The 23,998-nt window shown below is 38.5% G+C and overlaps 1 protein-coding gene across 9 annotated transcripts in view; it reads left to right on the top strand.

Moving 5' to 3' along the window:
* RALGAPA2 (Ral GTPase activating protein catalytic subunit alpha 2) overlaps positions 1–23,998 on the top strand; it is a 310,483-nt gene that overhangs the window by 40,257 nt on the left and 246,228 nt on the right. For all 9 annotated transcript variants that reach the window (XM_087445685.1, XM_087445686.1, XM_087445680.1 and 6 more), the window contains 2 exons: positions 14,549–14,606; positions 23,879–23,922. In XM_087445685.1, coding sequence (XP_087301811.1) covers positions 14,549–14,606; positions 23,879–23,922 — 102 coding nt within the window. The remainder of the gene's footprint in view (positions 1–14,548; positions 14,607–23,878; positions 23,923–23,998) is intronic.

The raw sequence follows: 23,998 nt of genomic DNA, 5'->3' as shown, positions 1-23,998 counted from the left end.
GGCTAGGACTTCCAATACTATGTTAAATAGGAGTGGTGACAGTGGGCATCCTTGTCTGGTTCCTGTTCTTAGAGGGATAGCTTTCAGTTTTTCACCATTGAGGATGATATTAGCTGTGGGTTTCTCATATGTGGTCTTTATTATGTTGAGGTACTTTCCTTCTATACCCATTTTATTCAGAGTTTTTATCATAAATGGATGCTGTATCTTGTCAAATGCTTTCTCTGCATCTATTGAGATGATCATGTGATTTTTGTTCTTCATTTTATTAATGTGGTGTATTACGTTGATTGATTTGCGAATGTTAAACCATCCCTGCATACCTGGAATAAATCCCACTTGATCATGGTGTATAATCTTTTTAACATATTGTTGTATGCGATTTGCTAGTATTTTGTTGAGGATTTTCGCATCGATGTTCATCAGTGATATCGGCCTGTAATTTTCTTTTTTTGTGTTGTCCTTGTCTGGTTTTGGTATCAGGGTATGACCTGTAAAGTGTGGCCCAAACTTTTCTAACACTCAGAGCCCCGCCTCACCCCCCCCCCCCCCACCGGGGTCTCTGTGTGCTTTCTTGCACATTTGATTGTTGGTATTGCTTTGTCATATACATACTGCTTTGCTTATTGCCTCTTTACCTCTTTTTGCATAGTTTCTGCCTCTTGGTTTCTGCAGTTCTCTTTTCAGGGACTGCCCTTTGCTCTTCTCCTCATCTGCCCATTCTTTCAGGCTCTGTTCATACCCACTAATTTCTTGTGGCAGCTCCAGCTAGAGGTGCCCGTTCTTTTCTGTGAACTCGTGTAATACGCTCCCACTTGTTACCATTTGATCATAGCTGAATGTTCTTAAGGTAGCTATGTCTTAGCTTCCTAATGAGGCTGTAAAGTTCGTGAGGCCAGCAACTGTTACTTATAATTTTTTGTGTCCCCCACAGTGATTTGCACCTATTAATATTTATTGTTGTTTTTTAAATTCTACATGTAAGTGAAATCATACAGTATTTTTCTTTATGTCTACTTATTTCACTTAGCATAATACCCTCTAGGTCCATCCATGTTGTTGCAGATGTCAAGGTGTCCTTCTTTTTAATGGTTGAGTAGTAGTCCATTGTGTATGTTGGATTAAAGCCTCTTAAATTCTCAGCCTATCTCTCATGAAGTTATTTGGTATTTTTATGTGAAAAACACTTTCTTTTGTCACTTGGACAAAAGAGGTAGGAAAAAGGTAGCGGAGGAACTGGCTAGGTTTGGATCAGGCTTTGACACTAACAAGCTTTGTGGTCTTGATTAAAGTACTTAACCTTTTTTCACCCTGGCTTCCATGTCCATAAAGTGAGGGAATGGGACTAGATGAGCTCTAGGGTCTTCTCCAGCTCTACCAACCTATGATACTACAAATGTAGCTTTGTTTGAAGTCTCCAAACAAGATGTCTTCAAAACAAGAAGTTTATGGGGAAGTCTTTTTAGCATGAAATTTAGTTTTATTCTTTCATTTAGCCTTAAATATTAAATTGATTTGACTCTGATTAGCTTTTGCATATCTAAACATCTCAGTTGGTTTTTTCTCTAGAGCAGCTCTGTTCAACAGAACTTTCTGTGATGATGGGGATATTCTATATCTCTGCTATCCAGTTAGGTAACCACTAGACACATGGGCTATTTAGTGCTTAAAATGTGACTAGTGTGACTGAGTGACTTAAATTTTAATTAAAAAATTTAAAATTAAATAGCCACATGTGGCTAGTGGCTACTAATTAGACAGAGAAACTCTGTATTCTTCCAACAGAGCCTTGTTACCTCACTTGAAAGACTTATTCCTCTTCGTCAAACACTTGGTTAAATCCTCAGCACGTTGCACACGTCTGTGTGCTTGTGGGGCAGGGGACTTAAGGTTTAGGGTTTTACTGAAATGGTTTCCCTGGGCTTCTCAGGTGGTGTTACCAAAGTGCCCTTGGCTGAGGGGAATGAGCTTTTGCCTCATTCCCCTTTAGGTTGGGGAAGCATGGCTCCAAAGTGGCCTTCTGCAGGCATAAAATTGAAAAGCCACACACAATTTCATTCTACTCTTTTCATGCTTGTTTTAAGATGGAAATAATATTTTAAATAATGACCAGTCAAATTACATAGTGCTTCATCTCCTCACCACACCTTCCACTTTCCCTCCAACCCCCAACCCAAGAAAAAGAAAACACTTTCCGTGTCACTTCAGGATGATGCATCTATTTCTCCTTCACCCCTGTTTTGGTGGGGAGATGTGGGTTGGAGAAGCATGTACGTAAGAGGGAAATTGCAGCAGGTGAGCGACCGGAGATGCAAATAATGTGTGGGCTGCTTCAGAGGTAGACAGAGGAAGATGAGTAATACTATGGTCACTAGTTTTTGTTTCTCCTTTACTGTTGAAGATGACTGTTTGGTTGTTTGAAATTTTTTGTAGGCCTCCTACATATGGTCCTCCTTCCCTCCCTGCAGTGTGGATGTAATGCTGAATTGGAGGCAGGACTCGTGTGTGTGGAGTCTTGCTGGGTGTAGTTATGTTTGGGAGTCATAATTGACCGGCAGTGAATCCAGGGCTGTAGTGGGATCTCTGTCTTACTTTAATAGAATTCAACACTGGGTCTCTTGTTCTTCATTGCTCTAAGTGAGCTTATATATATAGTGGGTTAGCCTCTAATTCTTTTTCTCAAAATAGAGGGAAAGGACTTTTAATAGCTTTCTTGATAATAATGACACAACTGAATCCAATGCAGTGCCCGGAGTTGTGCAAAAGAAGGTGAAACAAATGGCTGGTTTTCACTCGCTATACAACTGCTTTGTATAGGCCATCCAGTAATTTGAGTACTGATTTTATTTCCCATACAAATGCATTTGTTTATAACTTTTCACACTTAATAGCACCATTCTACTTCAGATATTAATAATGAAAAAGAATTGCCTGAAGAAAAGCTAGAATTATGAATGTAATAGGATTATAAACAATTCTGAGATATTTGTTTCCATCCCCCCCCCCACCCACACACACACCTCTTTTTCCCTTCCCCACCTTCCTCCTCCTTCTTTTGTAGGGATTGTATATCTTTTGTAACTCGTTGAAAATGAAAACAAATTAGAAGTTCCTGCAGAGGTTCACTGGCAATGCTTGGGCTGAATCATAGACAAGTCAACACATTCAGGGCAGGTGTCCTACAGGATTAAGTCTCAATCCTTTTTCTTCATACAATGGCTAATGCCCTTTCTTAAGAGCAAATAACACATAGCGAGACAGCAGAATTGTATTTTTACGGTTAACTAGTTTCCACAGCCCCTGCTTTCCTTTGCTTTATTTGTCATCATTTATTCCAGAATATCCAGTGTGCAAAAATACTTCCATGCTGCTCCCTCCTCTCCACACCCTGGTGAAGGACTTCCTTCCACAAACCTCTCACGCTGTTATTGCTTTTTTCTTTCTTGTGCCCATAAGCATATAACTTTACTGTTACTGAGTGGAGGAGGGACAAGAACAAATAAAATGAACAAGAAAAACAGATTCTTTTTAAATCCTTAGAATTAAATTCTTATTGAAGGTTTCAAATATTTGGATGCTTCAATGGATTTTTTTCTTTTAAAAGAATTATTCCAATTTTGAATGCAGCTCCTGGGTCACTGCCATAATGCTAAATGACTGATTGCAACTGAGAAAAAGCCAGTGTCAGTTCAAATTTCCTGGAGAACATTTTGAAAAAAACTGAGCTTACAGAGACACCCATCTTCCATTCCTCAAGCTGTCCTGAGTTCCAGTTGGCAAGCAAAATCAATGCCACTGGTTGTCATGACTGGAATATTGGGCTACCTTTATGACATCAGGGATATATATAATGTGTTATATATATTTTAAATGATAATAGAGGTGTATAATTGTTATGGCTTTCTTCATAATGTTAATTGTACTTGTTTTTATTAATGTTGAGCCATTGGTTGGGAACAGGTCCAGATGATAGCATTATTGTTATGGCATACTGTGATCTGCTCTACCATATTCCTTGAGACCCCCTCTGCAGAGATCACAGTAGAGGGCTGGGTAGTCAGTCCTGCTCTTTCTCTGGTCTCACGTGTTCCCTGTGGTGGTGAGTTAGCTCAGTAATCGCTCCTTGGTGCTGTGCCCTGTACTGGATACCGGGGAAATGATAAAACACTGGGCCCAGGTCTTTTATTTCTGTAGCATGAGGTTATTCTGGTATCCGCTTTTCATCGTGAGAAGTTTATCTCTGCAAATTGGAAGATGGAAACAAAACATAACATCTAGTCCTTTCTGGAGATTCTTTGAATGCATTGTTCATGGTTAAAATTTGATTATCTTATTACAACATATTCATAATTTGAATTAGACTACAAGTGTTTGAGTTAAAAGGAGCCATTTTCAATGGGTGTTTTAACTTCTAAGTTCAATATTCAAGACTACAGTTTTCCTTATACCTCGAGACTTATAAGTGAGAAACTTGGGATTGACCCAGCAGGATATTCTGAATTACTCAGTGCACCTTGGGGGAGGGGAAACTGAAGACAAGATGTTTGTGGAAGTCTGAAATTACATTCTTGTGATTATCTGTGCAGCCCAGGTACCCCGAGTGTCCGGGCATACTGGCCCCTCTCACGTAGTGTGCCACTCGACTCGTTGATAACTGACACCCTTGGGAGCAGGTCCCCTGGAAGGCAGCACTAGCAAATGCTTCCAAGCACCCTTTAAAGGCAGATGGTAGAAACCGCATCAGGGCTAAATATATGGAAAATTCACAATAAAACTTTAGCATGTTGTATTTATTGTTAGAACAGCAGAAGCTATGTAAAGAGTTTTCTCTCTCCCTTTAAATTCATTGGAATTAATGTGTTAACACAATTTGGATGAGTTGGTTTCTTTTTTTATAAATTTAGGAGAGAGTCGTTCAAATATTAGCTATGTTGTAAATTTTCTATGGCTTGTTTTGTTTGGATGTGTAGTGTGGTGGCTCTTACAGAGTGGCACCTAGTGTTTGATAACACTTGTGACACTGGGCAGGTTGGAAGGGAGAGTCTGGATTGAAGCCTGCAGTGCACCAGCTGCTCCTGCAGACATTGGGCACTTGCTGAGTGAACTTGGCAGATTGGCCAGTTCTGAGCCTAGTACAGGTCTGCAACACTTTCTAATTGTGCTGAGGTGGGCATTTAACTCCTCTAAGTTTCTGGGATGGTTTCTGAACCATATGGTGGCATCTCACTGCGGCTTTGTTATTTCTCTACTCATCACTTACCTGGAAACCCTCTGGAAGTGAATTTTGTTTTCTGTTTTGTGAAAAATGGCATAGAAAAGACAGCCAGCTGCTTGTGCTGGTACCAAAATTGAAGAGATCTGAAAAATGCAGTTTTTAGCCAGAAAATAGAAGCTTGCATGAAATGAAGAAGAGCGTGGCAGATTTGATTGTAACTGAGATCTCCCATGTGAGATCGTTGTGTGAAAGGAAGACTCCTCTTGAATTTGTTTTAGTGAGTGCTTTGTTAAGGGCAAAACCACGTTATGGATAGAATTATATGCTACTAATTTGGGAATTTGTGAAGGTCGCTGGATATTCTCTCATTAAAAGGGAAGAGTCTAGGGGCCGGCCGGGTGGTGCAAGCTGTTAAGTGCGCGCGCTCTGCTGCGGTGGCCCGGGGTTCGCAGGTTTGGATTCCGGGCGCGCACCGACACACTGCTTGTCAAGCCATGCTGTGGCGACCTCCCATATAAAGTGGAGGAAGATGGGCATGGATGTTAGTCCAGGGCCAGTTTTCCTCAGCAAAAAAGAGTAGGATTGGCAGATGTTAGCTCAGGGCCAATCTTCCTCACAAAAAAAACAAAAAACAAAAAAAACAAAAGTGAAGAGTCTAGTACAATTTGATTTTCTTTACAAAGAGATTAGACCTTTGCATGGTCTTAAGCAAAGTGAAAAAATAACCTCTTATAATCTGTCAAGTGCCTATGCTTTCAAGTTTTTGAATATTGCATTTTTAGTACCTAATAAAGATGGTTTCCTATCTGTATCTGTCTGTTTATTTTGATCAATATTGATAGTGTTTCCACTCCCTGGTTCTGTGCATCTCGTCCTTTGATACCCTCTTTTGCATACTATCTCAGCCTTTGTTCAGAGCCTCAGTTTCTCCCCTACTGGAGTATCGTGCTAACTCAACTTTTGATCTGGCATCTTGTCTCCCTTCTGTCTCCCTCACCCTCCTGGAATGCTCTCTATGTAATGTAATTCTGATTCCCATAGCCTTTAGGACAAAGGTCGAAGTCCCCAGCGAGGCGTTCAGGGCCCTTCCTGATCTGGCCTCTGCCTCCCTCTCCATCCCTTGTCACCACCTTACTTCTGCCCCCACTGGCAACCTTTTGAAGGTCAACAGACAAAGCAGCAGGGCTTTTTTTTTTTTTGATGCTCTTGCTGCTTAGTCTACCTAAAATGCTCTTCTCTACCTGGCTCACTCCAGTGTACCCTTCAGGATTCAGTTCAAGGATGGTCTCCTTTTGGAAGTGTGCCTTATCTGTACTCAATTCCTTGTGCAGGTACTGACATCCCTGATGGTCTTGCTTTTATTCCCTTAGGGCTGTAGCTTTTAGAGCTGGAACAGTGTCCTATCTCTCTTTATCTCTAATCCCTTGCATGGTGCCTGGTACAAAAGGGGCACTTAATACGAATATTTATTAATGAATCAAATAAATGGTTGATTCAGAGGGTATTTGTTTTAATTATCTGCACTACTACCAGTTCAAATCCCTATCTATAGTTTAGTGATTTGCAATACTTGAAGAGGATTCTATTGTTATGAAAATTGCTTTGCTTTTATTTTTATTGATTTCTTCCTTAAAACACCTTTTTCAACATTTTGATTCTAAAACTTGGTTTTGTTTATTTCTCTTTTGCATTCTAGAAAATTAAAGTCTACAGATTTGCCTGTTCTTTCAGCTTTAACCAATTTTTGTTGTACAGCCTTTACATTGTTGATGATTTTTAGTCTATAATTATAGTCGTGTGTCTGTGTTTTTTTTTTTTTTTTTAACTTGAAGCTTGCTCAGAAGAGTGTTTTAAAATCCCCCAAGTAATTGAGAGTATTTTAGTTTAAGCTCTCAGTGGGACTTCCAGTGCATTGAGTTTACCTGTGGCCTGTGCAGCTCCTATGTTGAGGTTAAAACCCTTTGTTGAGGGTTTTATTCACATGGATTAGAAAAAGAAATTTTAGTAGATGCTTCATGAATGTTAGAATCTGTGAAGTGAAGTTTTCTCTCTCTCTGTATATGTATAGTAAACCAGTCTTACTATATTCAAATCTGCTATATTGTACTCTATTGCCTGTTTTATCTGTCAAAGATAGCGTGTTAAAATCTCCCATTATAAATGCGTTTCCCCCCTTGGTTCCTGTTTTATTTCATTTTCATGTATTTGTTTTATTTTCATGCTATATTATTTGTTATGTAAAGGTTCATGAGTATTAAAGCTAAATTGTGAATTACATTTTTAATCTATTTGAAATGATTCCCTTTGTCCCCCTTACAACCTTTGCACTTGATGCCGATACTGCTTTGCTGTATGTTTGTGCCAATGTGCACCTGATATGTCATTTTCTGTATTTTATTGTTAATCTTTCTGTGTTTGAAATCTAATTCTGATTGACTTGGTCTTTGGTAGGGGAATTTAACCCATTTCTATTTATTTTTTGTGTGATAATCAACATTTTTTGTTTTTATAATACTTTGGTTTTTGGAGGAGAGGTCACTGACTTTCATTTTATGGAATATGCTTTGTGATTTGGAAGATATACTTCCTATTTGCTATCATTCTAATATTATCTTTAACTTAACAAAATACTATTTGAAACTTTTTTTCTAATTATCCATATAAAGCAGTATTTGATGCTTTTACTTTAACCCCATATATCTTTTGTACTTCTAAGCTACTTTAAGCATTTTGTATCCAGATTATTTTATTATAATAATTTTAGAATGTTATTTCTCTTATTTTAATCATTTTGAGGATTTACTCAATTTTTTATGATCATACTAACTCCAATTATATAAGTCACTGTCACAGTGTTTATACCCTTGCACCCTTTTTGGGTTATTTATTTTAATCTCTTTATTTGCTGGAATATGAATCAGTATGTTGAAGAAGTGAGGTATGTGGCTGATATACTTCCAACTCTAAAATATCTTTCTCTTAACTCCAAACATATATAGCTGGCTATATAATTTTCAAATCATAATCTTTTTAACTCAAAACTCTGAATTTTGTTTGCTATTCAAAATAGCTATAGTTTACTCTGGTTGTCTTGATCATAGACTGGATTCTTACATAGGTACCTAGTCTGCTCTGGGACTTCTGTTCTCCATGTGTCTGTATTCTGTGACCATTCTACTCGTCTTGGCCTGCAATGGGCAGTTGACCACATTGTCTTCTGGAGCTTAATGTTGCAGAGGCAGAGACCGGGGTCAGCCTGATCTTTGTTCCTTTGTGGATAATTTACTTCTTCTGTTTAGATTTGTGTAAGATTTTTAATTATGTGTTGAATTTATGCTATGTCTAAATATTTATCCCTTCAACTTATTTAGTTCTAGGGAGGCCTTATGATGCACAGTGTCTCAGTGCAGGGTTACGGTGGGGGACCCTGCAGTGAATTCTCTAGATTCGTGCTTTCCGTGTTTTTCATCTCCATGTAATGTTTTCTGATTTCAGAATGTTACTTATTTGTGCATCTACTTCCTTTATTTTCCTAGATCTTAAAAAAGATTCAGTGTCTTCTTGGATCTTTTAAGAACGTGAATCAGAAATACTAAAAAATTACCCCATTCTCTCAGCAAATCTATTTCAAAAGGAGGAATTTCCGTTTCTCTTTAGGATGGTCTCCTCCTTTGCTGCATGTTCTAGGGATGTTCTGCTGTCATGGGAAAGGGACCACCTCCACCCTTTCATGTCTCTGCAGTTTCATCTGTGCTTTAAGGAGTAATTCCTCTAAGTGTTTTGCTTGTAGATGGGATCCTTTACCCTTTCCAAGTTTTCATTGCTTAATGAGGATTTCTGACATTTAATACTGGTTAATTTCTGAAATACAGAAGGGATAAATTAGATGCCCCTCTCTTTTTAGTACATTCCATATTCCTTTTAGATGTCTTTGCCTTGTACTTTAGTCTCTCTTTTGAAATATTTTTATTCATTTTTTTGTTAGCCAAGAAAAGTATTGCCTTTCAAGTGATGATCTAATTAAGTATGCAGGTTGACAGTAATGTTTGGAGTCACAATTCCATTCTCAGTTATCTTTATCAAGTGCCTACTTGCCAGCGTCTTGTTTCTACCATGTTAGAGTATGAGCACTTTCCTTAAACTTGGGCATTTCTCAGTGTCTGCTTGTACATGTGAACTAAAATTAGAATTCCCTTTGTATTCCTTTTTTTCATTTTTCACTCATTCCTCTATTTGTGCATGCAGTGCTTATTAGGAAATGTTATGTACCAGGCACTGTTCTTGGTGTTGGGGATACTAGATGGCTAATAGAGGGTCCCTTCTCTCAAGAAATCCAGTATCTAGTGGTGGAGCAGGCCCTGCGGCCGTTTAGCTGAGAGGCATGCGGTGAGGGATGTGGTAAGAGGTGTGATTGTCGTGGGCCTTTCTCAAGAGGTGATGTTTGAGTTTGGTGTTAAAGAATGAAAGAGGTATAAGAAGATGGAACTGTGCTTTCCTTATTCAGGAACAGCATGGCTAGTGATTAGATAGATAATGTACTGTACGGGAAAGCATTGATGGTATAAGAAGAAAAGCATTACTTTTTTAGCTAAAAATGTAGTCATCTTATTTTTAAGATTATGTAGTTCCTTATTTTAGCTCTACTTCTCTTAAATTTTAAGGTTCCAAACAAGCTTTGACACTCAGAGTTCAATGAAAATATTTTGTCCACGTTAGCAAGTCGAGTCATTTTTAAAGAGATGAATGGCCAGGCCCAAGAGAGCTGAAGAACAAGTTGCCCTCTCCATAGGTCTCCCCGGAAGCATCCATGCTGCTGGTCTTCTACTCATGTGGGTCCTCCTGAAACCGGACTATCCTTGTAGCACAGCCATTCATAGAATGTCTCCTTTAAACCTAACTGCCCAGTTCTCATCATAAGTTTTCTGAACATTTATTACTCAAGAGGTTAAGTAACTAAGACTTCTATTTTTTTAAACCAAACTTTCTATTTTCTCCGTGGTCAACATTTTCTTTACCTAGCACTCTTTGTCATGCAGCTAGTTTCAGGGAGAGTTGCTCCCCACAGTCTCTACTTTTGGACTTAACAGGTTTAGTTGGCCATTCTTTTAGTAGATTACATTACGTGAGTTAGTATATGACATTTTTCTCATTCTGCACTGTGCTACCTTTCTAAGTGGCATTGAAATCAAGTGTGAATCTACTGGGATATGTTGCAATAATCTGGTAATAATTGAAAAAAAAAATGTTTCCCACACAAATGAGACGAAGATCAGCAGTTTTAAAGTACACTGTAGCATCGTGTATAAACTCCAGCTTACATTTCATATTATTCCTGGTCATGTAGTAGGTTCTGAAGAAAAAAGAACTATGGATAATCAGTTAAAAGAATGACAGATTCCCTGATGTGCTGATCAGTAGTAATACCTAATTTCGATTTCATGTGCTATAATGGATTATCATATAGATGCAGCTGAGCACTGAGCATTAAACAGAGCCATGTGCTTTTCAGAAAAGCAATATTTATTCACACTGTGTGGCTTTCCTGAATTTTTTCTTTATTTTTATTTTACTCTCCAGTGAAACCACAAACAAGATGTCAGTAGCTTATGTGGCATTCACAGTAGTGTAGCTTAGAATCTTGGCTGCAGTAGAAATGCCATGCTGTATTTGCCTCAGTAAAGGTAGGCTTCATTTGGGACTTTCTGAGGGACAGGCTTAGCATTTAGACACAGATGGTTGTGTGGGGCTTTATTTTTATTGACCTCGTAGACTTTAATGCATAAAAAATGGCCCTTGGAGTATTTGGGTGCAAAAAGAAGCATCAGTGTGGGTGATGTTTCAGTCTTTGAATTGTTTTATAAGATTCTGTCTGTTTGGGAATATTTTCGTAGCTCAGACATTGGGCACAGTGTTTCATATCCAAACCTTATTGAGTTTATTTTTGAGTGTCTTTAAAGTCCATCCATTTTGTAAATCTGAAAACATTTATCCAGAAGTGGTGATGGTGATAAGCCTGCCCTCAGAACAAGTTGGAGACTACTTGTGGCCCACTAGTATCCAAGCATCTAGATACACATCATTTTGCTGTGTTCTTTATTTTTCATTATATTAAAAAGACGTTTTTCTTTGTTGCATGCTAAGAAAATAAACCTAAATCAAGAAGACTGATAAGTGTTTTGGAAAGCTGAAAAGCATGATTCAGTGCCGAATTGCTTTCCTGACTAAAGTAAAGATCTGAAGAACAGTGGGCATGCTGAGCATTCATCTAGTCCAAGATAAGATCTATCCCGAATCTTTAGAGTAATTTTCTTTGTGCCTTCTATACGACATTTTAAAATTAAGTGGCAAGATGGGATCAGAAGATGATCCTAGACCATAGCTGGGGTGCCAAATCCCCTTGGAGGAGAATGCATGAGAAAGTAGGACAATGAGTTACAATTATTTACTCAGGAAGAGTGAACTACATGGAAGGAGGCAGGAAAAGTATGGGAAGGACTCACTGGGCCCAGGCTTCTTTCAATGTGAGGCTGCAGCCAACTGATGAGAAACAATGCCAGCAGAGACCATGTGCCTGAAGTAGGGTACACTTCTCTTAGTACTTCAGCCTCTTAATATTATGAGAATATTCTAATTAATAATTTGAAGATTATTGTGGCAGACATAGAGATGTGCTGCTCACATCCTCTTTCAAGAAAGAATTTGCTGCCCAGCTGCAAGGGGTGGAGTGCCCAGCTGCCAGCTGTTAAGGCCTTTAGCTTTCTAGCTTTGATCATGCTCTTCCATCGTAGTGCCCACCTGATGCCCTAGCAAGGCACTGGTACAAGGGCCTAGCCATTCTCAGGCACATGGTGCTCCTCTAACAGGCCGTCTTTGCTCTGGAGCTCCTGCTGGGCTGGCAGAGATTTGTCAGCTGTGTGGTGGTCTTAGGCTCCCTGCCCAATCCTGCTTCCTCATTTCACTTTCACAGATATTACTGCCCAATAAACCATTGGCACTCCTAACCCCACCACAGCGTCTGTTTCCCAGAGAACTCAACCTACAACAATTATTATTCGTTTGTTATCAAACATGTGGAACTTGGAGCTAAAGAATCATAAAACTTAGGTGCAAATAGAGGCTTTCTCTCTTCAGCCTAGAAACCTCCCAGCCCATCCCCAGATTGTGCTTATTCTGGGCTCTAGAGTTGCTCATTTGGCTTGGCAGCAGCCTGACTGCTGAGACCCTCCTCCTTATTCTCAGTTCAGAGTCATTGGTTTTCTTGTACTAACCTCTTGGCTTGTGATGTTTTCCTGTAATCTGTAGACAGCTCTCTGGGTTTTCACTCCCATCTGTGTCATCTTCTACAGCTCATGGGGATGTTCAGGTTTACATTCTGTTGGTAGGACAGTGCTCGCGTGGGTTCTTATTAAAATATTCTATAGGGAACTTTTTTTTTAACTTCTGATTCCCTTTTAATGTAATGGAGCTTATATATAACCAAATTTTTACACTTAGTTCCTTTTGTGTGTTATCCATCTAACATTCATGTTGGTGTATATTGCAAGGTGAAGACCTATTTTGATCTTTTCTCCCCCAAAGAACCACTTGCCTCTGCGCACTGTATAGGTGGATCCGTCCTGCCTGGCATTTGGTGTCTGGCTGACAAAGGTTGTGGGTTCTCTGGGCAATAGATAGCACTGAGGTCACTTGATTTAATACTGAAGTCACTTTGTCACATGGCATCAATTTTCCAACATTTTCCAGCATCTTTAACTTTTTCTAACTAGTTATGCAAGTAAATAGTCATAAGTATTTCTAATCTTTAAAACAAGTAAGCATAAACATCAAATGTTTCACATCAAAAGTTTCTCCTTTGACCTGTGCACACTTGTCTCTGGCTTCTGCTGTACCTTCTTAGGGGAACCTCAGTGCACTGATATCTCTAGGGTTTCATCTCATCTTCTCATTTTAAGCTCTCCCCCAGAGGGATCTCATCTACACACATCTTCAGCTGCTACCTGTATCCTGTTACCATCCAAATCCTGCTCCTGCACTCCCCACCAATGTATGCAATTGCCTAGAAAAACATCTCTACTAAGATAGTTCATTGATACCTCAAATTCCAGGATGTCCAGAACCAAACTTGATATGCTTCAATTCTGGGATTCTTTCTGGACTTGATGCCTTAGATAAAAGTATTGCCATTTACTAAGCCACTGGGGAGTCGTTCTTCAGTCATCCATTTACCACAACTACTATACCTGCCCATCCTGACAATTTTACCTTCTGAATACCACTTATACGCGTCTCTTCTTTCCCTTGCTGATCTTGGTCCAGGCCATTTTATTCCTCATCTGAAGTACTATCACTGCCTCTTCACTGATAGCTCTGCCTCTCTTCTCAGCCATCTTAAATTCACTTCCAGCTGTACCCTGTTCAGGGACTGCACACTGCTCCACGAGAACATTAACCCCTGGCCTCACCTGCCTCTCCAGTCCCATCTCCTCCCCTCCCTACCCACCTCCCAGCCCAGTGGACCCTCTTGCTGCTGCTGTTCTTTTAGGCAGCAGGCTGTCTTTGCCTCTTGGCCTTCTCACGTGCCCTTCCTTCTGTTTCTGTTCTCTGCCAGGCTAATTTAATTAACTCTGTAAGTCTCAGCTCAAGCGTCCTCTTTTTTCAGGAAGCGTTCCATGAGGCCCCTACTGAGATGAGGTGCTTTCCCCCTCACCTCTGTAGCACCTCAAACTTCTGTCAGTCTTTTTTTTTTTCCTGGATGATATTTTCTTTACCATCTCTCTTGCCCATTAATCATGAAACCCTTGGAAGTAAGAACTAAGTATTTTATTCGTATTTATGTCTATATTTCAAATGCCAAGCTTGATATCTAGTGTGTAGATATTTTTCACTAAGTGGGATTTGACGCATGTGTGCGCGTTGTATGGTGTGTGTCTGTAAGTAAGCGTGTTTGGGAAGTGGGAATGGGAGTGGAAGGTGGAAGAGAAGAAGCCTGGGGAATCCGGCATTTGGGAAATTATTCTTTTAATATTTAAGCAATGGCTATGATTTAATTAAGATAAAATTATCATTGTAGGTTTTTTTTCTCATTTTCTTTTAGGGTGAATTGAACTTGGGACAGTAATCTCTATAAAACATTCAGGGAAGAGAGCTTGCCTGGGGCAAGTAAAAGAAACTATCCTATAGGGGTGCAGGATAAAGTGCAGTACTGATGTTATTACAAAGAGTTTTTTTTCTTTTCTGAAATATAGATAGCAAGTACTATGGGCCTATCATGAAAATGTGTAATTTCACTTGTAGTTTATTTTCTCTTATACATTTTTTTTTGTTGTTTTATAGAAGATACTGCAGTTTCTACCTGAACGAATTTTCTTTCGATGGCATTATCAGAGTATAGGTAAGAACAATTTTAAAATGTTAGAGTAATATGAATTTCTTCCAATTGAATTTTCAGTAATGTTTTATATATTTAACACCATCAAGATAGGTTATAGCAAGTAATATTAACAAGGGTATGCTAATTACAACTGAGACGAGTCCAACCTGGACTTGGAGGAAAATATAATATCTATCTCTTGCTCTGAAAGTGCTACCAGCAGCATCAGCCTCACCTGAGAGCTTGTTAGAAAATGCAGAATCTCAGGCCCCAGCCAGACCTACCGCATCACAGTCTGCATTTTTAACATTTTCACAATAAGTTTGAGAAACATTGATCTAGGATCAATACTTTAGAACGCGGCAGCAAGAGGAAACTTGAAATAAAGCAAGTTACTGTGGCTGCCCTTTCTGTCCAGATTTTGACATCGAACAGCATTTCATCTCAATTTAATATCCACAGCACAACTGGAGAAATTTGTGGTATTGACGATGAATTCTACCTTCTGTTTAAAGAATGTCTGGCTTAGTCCTACAATTTTTCTTTCTTACCAGGTGATCACATTTTCTTCCTTACCAGATGATCATATTTGAGGAGAGCATAACCTTATAATGGAATCTTAACTATTTGATCATTCATTCATTCAAGTATTTATTGAGGGAGAGATATTTGTGTGCAAAGTTCTGGGGCAAAAACAAAGAATGTCTCACTGTCTTTCTATTGTTTAAGCTGATTGCCTAGTGAGAGTTAGATGAGAAAAAAAAATTACAGTACTAATTGGCCCTGTAAAAGAAGTGTAATGGTAGCAAAGAAGAAAAGTTGAGTAATTCTATTCAGAGGAATTGAGGAAGGCTTCAAGAGAGGCAATTTCGATCTGAGCCTTGAAAGATGAGTGTAGAAAGTGTGGAAAGGGCTTTCTAGGTGGGAGATCAATATGTAAAAGACATGGAACCTGAAAGAACATGGCACGTTCAGTGGATATTCCAAAATTGAGAATTTTAAATTTAATTTAGGATTATTTATGTGAAAAATGTAACTGACTCTTTTAAAAACTGAATTATTTTAAGTTATATGTTATAAATGTAAAGAAAGTAAAGTATATATAGTAAATACATCTATTTTGAATGAATAAATCTTAAAGATAGTGCCTTGGTTTGTAAATCTTTCAAACTCACAAAGAAAGTTTTTCTTTAAATTTTAGAGAGTTGTTGACAGTGTTTCCGCTTAATTGGTACTTTGGCCTTATGTATTTAAATGAAAGTAAAAATAAAACAGTCAAATTGCTGGTACAAGTAGCTTTTTACCCAGTTTAATGGCATCTTCCTGAGCACAGTGACTCTTGGATTGGGATTGCAGAATGCTAGATCTCCTGAGCCGTCATAAGAACAGGTGTTGTTTATCTAGTTTGTGTGTAGAATGAACTGGCTCTATAACATGGTCAGAATGAGTCATATTTTAGAGTGCTGAAGTATGAGCATTTGCTATAAAATCATCCTTATTATTGTTGCTTATATACTTAATGCTCGAATCAAACAAGCTCTTTTCAGATAAATATATTTTTGCATGATTTGTCAAACTGGGTAGAAATTGGTGTTTATAGAGATCCACGTCTCTTTTATGATGATCTTCAGGCTAGATGTGCTTTGGAATCAGAATTTTTCATATTGTAGAATGGCAGTATGGTGCATTGATATACAACAAACATTAACGTGATGGTACTGTCCAGAGGTCTGGGCAGTACCCTGTAACCAAGAGAGGTATTATTTTTGTAGCCTAAAATATGAGTCTTCATCATCAAGGGGATAACTAAACCCAAAATAGCCTCAGTCAGGTTAGTCAGGTATTGCCACCACATGAGTTCACATCTGGTCAGGTCCTGTCCACTAATGAATTACACACAAAACCTTCAGTTTTCATAGTTTTTTGGATTTTGAAATTGCTGATAAGGGCTTGTGAGTTTGTAATTCTACACATTTTTTTACATTCCTCACTGTATGTATTCTTGCATTCTTCCCAGTTTATTTGGATTTATGAAAACTGTTACCATTTGTCACTCAAGGTCTTGGCCAAGTTAGTTGTAGAAACTAGGAAACTATAAGGAAACGTTAGATTTCAAAGGAAAGGAAAGTGCCTTAAATATCTCCCTAGGATTGGCATCTTGACTTCTGCAAAGCCTCTGAAGCTAGGGCGGGAAGCTCTTCACTGGTCAGTACCTGACATTCCAGGTATCTAATATTCCTTATTTTAGATTTTTTGCAGTCCAGATGTCTAGTATTCCCTACCTAATAGGAAGAACACTGCTGTGTAAACTTCTCAATTAAGTGTTGTTGCAGCTGGTAGTGACCAAGGTACTCTGAAATATTGGGTTAGAACCTTGAAGCTTGGTTTACACACCACTGATTCAACATGCTTCCTGTCCTCACTATAGATGACAGTGTTACTAAGCATAGAAACCTAAAATAAGAGCAACTCCTGTATTCTGCTAGTCTGAACAGCTCTCAGACCTACCAATAGCCACGTTGTACCCTGAGAAGGAAGAAAATAATTTGAAATATCGACTGCCAGTGTTTGAAGTCTGTTTCTTATCATGCCACATTGTTTTATCTGTAGCAGAGAGGCATTCTATTTCTCTTAAAACTGTTTTTAGAGGGAAAAAATAGTCTGTCAATTTCTCGTTGTTTAAGGTTTTTAATCCTGGCTCCTTGCTATAAATCATTGAATGAGGAAGCATATTTGAACTATAAGTTTTGCAATGTGAAATGAACACTGGTTCATTATTCCAAGCATCTAGAGATACTATTTCAAGTGATGTTTGGAGAGTAAGAAGATTAGGGAAGTGGCTGACACAACACTCATGACTCTGTGATGTGTGCTAACCAGCTACTCAACTATTTGTAAATTTCCATTATTGATTAAAATGGAAAAAATTTGTTTGTCAAATTATTCCTGAAGTCATTTTTAGGCCAGTAAATCATGGTGGATAAAGGTGGCTGCTTGAAGCCTTCTCTCTGTGCAATAATGAGAACTAAAAGGGAGTGAGGAGATGACCAAGAATGGCACATCAACAAACCAGGGATATTTGGTGCAAGGGCAGTCTATGGCACCCCTTCATGTGCCCTGTGTTATCAGTACAGGACTCAACTTATACGTAAGTTTGCTTTAAGAGGGTTTGCTGCTCACAAGCCTCTAGAAAGCAGATTTCCTGTCCCATTCAGTGCATAGTGCTAAATACAGAATACAGTATTATTCATGTGTGTTTTTATATTTGAATCATTATTAAATCTGGTTTGCTCAACTAGGTTTTTCTCATATGTAGTATAAAAACCAAGTGCATACATAACTACACTGCAGATTTGTTTATGACTTTTTCTTTTTTGGTGAGGAAGATTAGCCCTGAGCTAACATCCAGTGTCAATCCTCCTCTTTTTTTGCTGAGGAAGATTGGCTCTGGGCTAACATCCATGCCCATCTTCCTCTACTTTATATGGGACACCGCCACAGCATGGCTTGACAAGCGGTGCATCGGTGAGCACCAGGGATCCGAACCCGCGAAGCTCGGGCCGCTAAAGCGGAGTGCGTGCACTTAACCGCTGAGCCACCGGGGTGGCCCCTGTTTATGACTTTTTAAGAGTGTCTCTGGCTTTATTCCTTCGGCTACCCAGTGGCCTCATATTCCCTGGGATGTGAACACAACCTCTGAGAAGGCTCATTTCTTGAAGTTTCTACTGCTCACTGGGCTCTAACCTCTCTTTCAGAGCCTGAGTCTGACAGCCCTCCCTGTGTCCCTCACAGTCAGGCCACACCATAGTCCACTCTCCCTGAGGGAGCAGGGTCTCCCCATCCACTCCACACTAAGACTACCTCAAAGATGCATCACAGCCAGGCTGAGCTAAATCCAAGGACCCTGCATGCCTCTGTGCCCACCAGGGGTGGCTGGGCCTAATGCCCCTTCAGCTCACTGGGTGTCTTCCCGGAGTCCCCTCTGCGGTGCTTTCACCATCATTGATCTGTGTTTCTTCCTCTCCTTCCCACTTCTTTGTGCTCTGCCCTCTGAAAGACCTCTTCTTGAATTAAGCAGCAGCTCTACAACCTCAGTCTTTTGCCTTGCCTCCTTGGCTACCGAAACCTGGGTTTTCTCTGAGGCTCGCCTGTCTCCCTCGGGGGTATTGGGGTGAGATCATGGTCTTTTTTTTTAATCCAAAGCCAATTCCAGACATCATCCACCACCCTCTCTGTGGAAACCTCTCCCCCTAGACTATGCTACCTTGTCCCCCCTTGTTGCTGTCACGTCTCTGATCTCCTGCTCACTTGCTTTGTTTTTTAAATGGCTTAGCCCTCTCCCAGTCCTTTTCCTTCATGCCAAGTTACCTATCAGCCCCTTGACCTCCTCCCCCTCTGTGGCTTCCTGACTTCTCTTCTGGATCCTTGTCGTCATGCAGACCTCTGTCTGACCATAACCTCCATCCTTCTGATCTTTAACTCAATCACTTCCAGTCCACCTGCTCTGTTTTTTTCTTTTTTTAAAAACAGCTTTTTTGGTGTATAATTGACATACAATAAACTGTGCATATTTAAAATGTACATTTTGGTAAGTTTCAACATAAGTATACACCTGTGCAAGCAAGATAATGAACATAGCCATCACTCCCAGAGTTTCCTCATGTTCCTTTCCCACCCTTCCCCACCTTACCCCCTAGTCCTCAGGCAACCACTGATCTGCTTTTTGTCACTATAGATTAGTTTGATTTTCTAGAGTCTTATAGAAATAGAATCATGCAATGTATACTCTTTTCTTTTTTTCACTCTATAATTATTTTGAGATTCATCTGTGTTGGTGCATATGTTAATAGTTCATTCCTTTTTATTTCTGAGTTGTACGGTATTCTGTTGTATGGATATACCATAGTTTGTTTATCTGTTGACTTGTTGATAGGCATTTGGGTTATTTCTAGTATTTGGCTACTAATAAAGCTACCGTAAACATTTGTGTACAAGTCTTTGTGTGGACATGTGCTTTCCTATCTCTTGAGAATGGGATGGCTGAATCATATAAAGGCATATGTTTAAATGCTAGACTGTTTTCCAAAGTGGTTGTACCATTTTACATTACTACCAGCAGTGTGCGAGTTCCAGTTACTCCACATTCTTGTCAACACTTAGTATGGTCAGCCTTTATATTTTAGTGGTAGTGGTATCTCATTGTGGTTTTAATTTGCATTTCTCTAATGACTGATGATCTTGAGCATCTTTTCATGTGCTATTTGCTGTCTGTATATCTGTGGTGAAGTGTATGTTACAATCTATTGCCTATTTTTTAAATTGAGTTGTTTTCTTAATATTGAATTTTGAGAGTTCTTTACATATTCTGAATATAAGTGCTTTATCAGATATATGACTTGGAAATATTTTCTTTCCATCTCTGGCTTGTCTTTTCATTCTCTTAATAGTGTTCTTCAGAGAGTATAAATTTTTAGTGTCAATAAAGTCCAATTTATCAATTTTTCTTTTATGGATTGTGCGTTTGGTGTCATGTCTAAGAATTTTTGCCTAACCCAAGATCATAAAGATCTTTACCTATGTTTTCTTCTAGAAGTTCTATATTTATATGTTTCACATTTAGATCCTTGATTCATTTTGAGAAAATTTTTGTTAATTTCAAATTCCTCCAGTGGACTGCTGCTCCCTTGTGCTTGGTGTAGATATTGTAGTGCCGGAAAGTTCTGTGTCCTGCTCTACTGGCAGCTTCTAGAAGACCTTGCACCACGGCACCCCAGAGGGTGTTTCTCTGTGTTCTTGCCCCTTCTCTGGTTGTGCACTGCCGTTGCTTATTAATTGATTTGAGGCATGATATACAGAGGGAGTTTTTAAAAAATTAAATAAGAAAAGATTTTATAATGTTCAAGTTAGATTTGAAATATCTTTGTGAACTTGTGGCCTTAAAAATATCTTTAAAAGATTGCCATTTTGTCAGGAGAAATTGTCAAGCATGGCAATTCTCACAATTGAAAAATGAGATAAGCAAAGAAGTAGATTTTGAAAATATTGGTGAATTTGCTTCCATTAAAGCCAGGAAAATGAAATTATAATACATTTTGTGTGATAAATAAAATATTTAAACTAATGTGAGTTTTAATATTTTTCGATTTTTCAAGATTGAGCTTTTTGACTTTTTAATATTTTTTCAACTACTTTAATGTTCTGGAAAAAAACCATTAAAATACATAAAAACATACATATAGGGGTACATATTTTTCCTTTTACCTCAGGCTCTGATATGGCTCAGCTCAACACTGATACTTATTTAAAATTTTAATATTGTTCATCATGGATTTTTTGCACTGATTTTTTATTTTTAAAAACTATTGCATTAAAATATTATTTATTTTGATTACTGTGTTTTTTGGTACCCTCTTAAATTTTGTGCAGAGCCCTTCCTCTTCTCATCCTAGTCCCAGCCCTGGTAGTCTTACTGCCTCCTCAAAGGTAATAAGACTTACCTTCAAAGGATATTTATTGTTAAAATACAATAAAAGTTAGTCAATAGAAGTTAGAAGTTCATAGAATCAGTACAACGAGTTAGATTTTATTTACTCATTTATTTATTCTTTTTTCACATGAATCAATGTAAATGGCAACCAGTAGGGTTGAAGAGGCATGTAAAAGGGATGGGGGTGGGTATCATCATAGTTTAGATGAAGAGTTTAAAAATCCAAACAGGAATGATATATAGAGAGAAACTTTTTGAGATTAAAATGAAAACGATTTCATAATAGTAAAGGTAGAGTAGAAATATCTTTGTGAACTTTGGGTCTTGAGAAATACCTAAAGTGGCCAGGCTAGGCTCTCAGGTCTCAAGTTGAAACCCTCTGCTGTGTACGCCTACTGCACAAATATTTCTTTCTAATGTTGTTCCTATTAAAAAAGAGTTCCTTAGAGAATAGCTGATGGCCTGTTTTCTGAGGAAAATGTGCTTTCCATGTACCAGACACTGTTCTAAGCATTTATATATATTAGGTCATTTAAACCTCATTACAATTCTCTGTGGTAGACACTGTTATTATCCCATTTTACAGATGAGAAAACTCAGGCATGGTGAAATTAAGTAACTGACCCAGATTACACAGTAAGCACAGAACCTAGATTTGAACCCTAGCAATCTGGCTCCCAAATCTGGGTTGTAACTACTAAACTGTACTGCTTCACACGTACAAGAGTTTCTGAGTACAACATATATGGCAAATATATATGTATTAGTTTTCTATTGTTGCTTTAAAAAATTAATTTCAGATTTCAAAATAATTTTGAAATAAGATTAATTTCAAAATTAATTTGAAATTAACAGATTAATTTCAAAAAGTCAGGGGCTATTGACAGATATGGGGCGTTATGTTCTGTATGTCTCTTTCTAAAGTCTATTCTTTTCATGTATATTTTTCTCCTCCCTGTGTAGGGAAGAGTTGATATAGACAACTATGAGTGGGTTAAAAGTTAAAAATAAAAATGTTGGCCCAAGGGCCGGCCCTGTGGCTTGGTGGTTAAGTGTGCGCGCTGCGATGCTGGTGGCCCGGGTTCGGATCCCGGGTGCGCATCGAGGCACCACTTCTCCGTTCATCCTGAGGCCAAGTCCCACATACAGCAACTAGAAGGATGTGCAGCTACGACACACAACTATCCACTGGGGCTTTGGGGGGAAAAATAAAATCTTTAAAAAAAAAAAAAAAAAAATGTTGGCCCCATTCCAAAAAGAGGAAAGACTGACGGGCCCCAGCAGTCACATCCAATGATCAGGAGAAAGTGTTTCCAAGAATATGTTGCAAGATAATGGATTTGTCAGATGTTTGGGAAGAGAACTGTCTGTGTAGATTTTATCCTGAGTCTCCCAGGAGGTGAAGTGTCTGTTGGCCCTGCCAAGCATTGTGAGGTCCTCATAGGCATAAGGAAGCAAATATTGAACTGAGGCAGAACGGACTTTGTCCAACAATGGATAAACACCGAGGCAAGGGAGAAGGCCCTAGGTTGAGGAAAGGTAAGGGATAAAATCCTTCATGAGCGCGGGCACTTGAAGCTTTGCTGTGAGAGAGCCCAGCCTGGTAAATGGTGACTCTAGACCAAAAAATACTGGACGTGGTTTGGTGACTGGAGAAGGAGAAGGAGGAGGGCACTTTAACTTCCTTTCTCAATTACAAACCAGTCATGTGTTAGTACTGTAACCTAGTCATGACAACGGTGAGTTTCCACTGAGCCCCAGTGTTAGGTATTATAAACAGTATAGCAGTTAGAAAAGGTTCCTTCAGGTAGTTAGTGGGCTTGTTCTGGCTAATGAGTTCCTAGAGTTATGCATTTAACTGACATGTGTGTATCTGTCCACCTAGATAGGACCTGTAGCAATCACTGAGACACTGGGTCTGTTTCTTGGTACAACATCTCTTTGAAATATGTTGGTGAAGTAAATGTGATGTGATATACAATTTTTAAATAGTGCACAAAACTTTTCATCAGGAGATCTAAATTTGTTTCCTCAAAATTTGATTGGGAGAAAAGATTTTCTTGCTTAAGACTTTCAATATATTTTTATTTTAAAAGATTACTTCGTTTCTTGAAGTTAAGATCCTATTTAGAGGCTACATAAGATATTTAGCTGGGGTTGCCAAGCCATCTCCATACTAAGGGCATGAACACATTTATAGGATAATAGATATGTTTCCATCCTCAGAAGAGAGACTTCTCTCAGTACAGTGGGCTGCAGCACCAAGGTTTTTGCAGTTGACTGGTGTAGTTCTGAGTAAGCCTTGATTCCCTGTCCTTGACAAGTGACCAAAGTGCTCTGCTAGATGATTTATTGATGGACCAAACCCATAAATGTGGTTGTCATTGCAAGGAGAGAAACATGCTGTCTGGAATATTTGTAAAATGTTCTTGTAAAAATGTTTTATGAGTGGTAGTTTTATATTATTTTTACCTTCAGAGATTTAAAAAAATAATTCATTGTATGCCTGACAAGAGATATGTGCACATAATACACTGTGGGCATTTGGGTTACCTTAATATCAATCATTTTGACGCTTTTAAAAGAATTTTGAAGACGTTCATTCTTAAAGTACTTTTGTTCTGAAAACATCTCTCCTTCTATGACATTGCTTTGCTTCTGAAGGTGAGCCTTCTTCCTTTTATTTTTTAAAAATTATATCTTTTGTCATAAGTACATTTTTTCTTTCTAACACTGATCTTTTAAAAATAGATCTTAAATATGCATTCATATACTGTATTTCTAATTCATTGTTTTAAATTTTCAGGCTCAACTTTAAAGAAGCTTCTACACACTGGAAATTCTGTTAAGGTATTTATTTTAGAAGAAAATGTAATGGCATTTTTCATTACTCTTAAATTTATTAATGCCATAAGGTGACGAAGTT

This window comes from Ceratotherium simum, chromosome 21, assembly GCF_057802395.1.
Source record: "Ceratotherium simum simum isolate JZ-2026a chromosome 21, ASM5780239v1, whole genome shotgun sequence".
Taxonomy (NCBI): Eukaryota; Metazoa; Chordata; class Mammalia; order Perissodactyla; family Rhinocerotidae; genus Ceratotherium; species Ceratotherium simum.
This window is presented reverse-complemented; position numbering and strand designations above follow the sequence as displayed.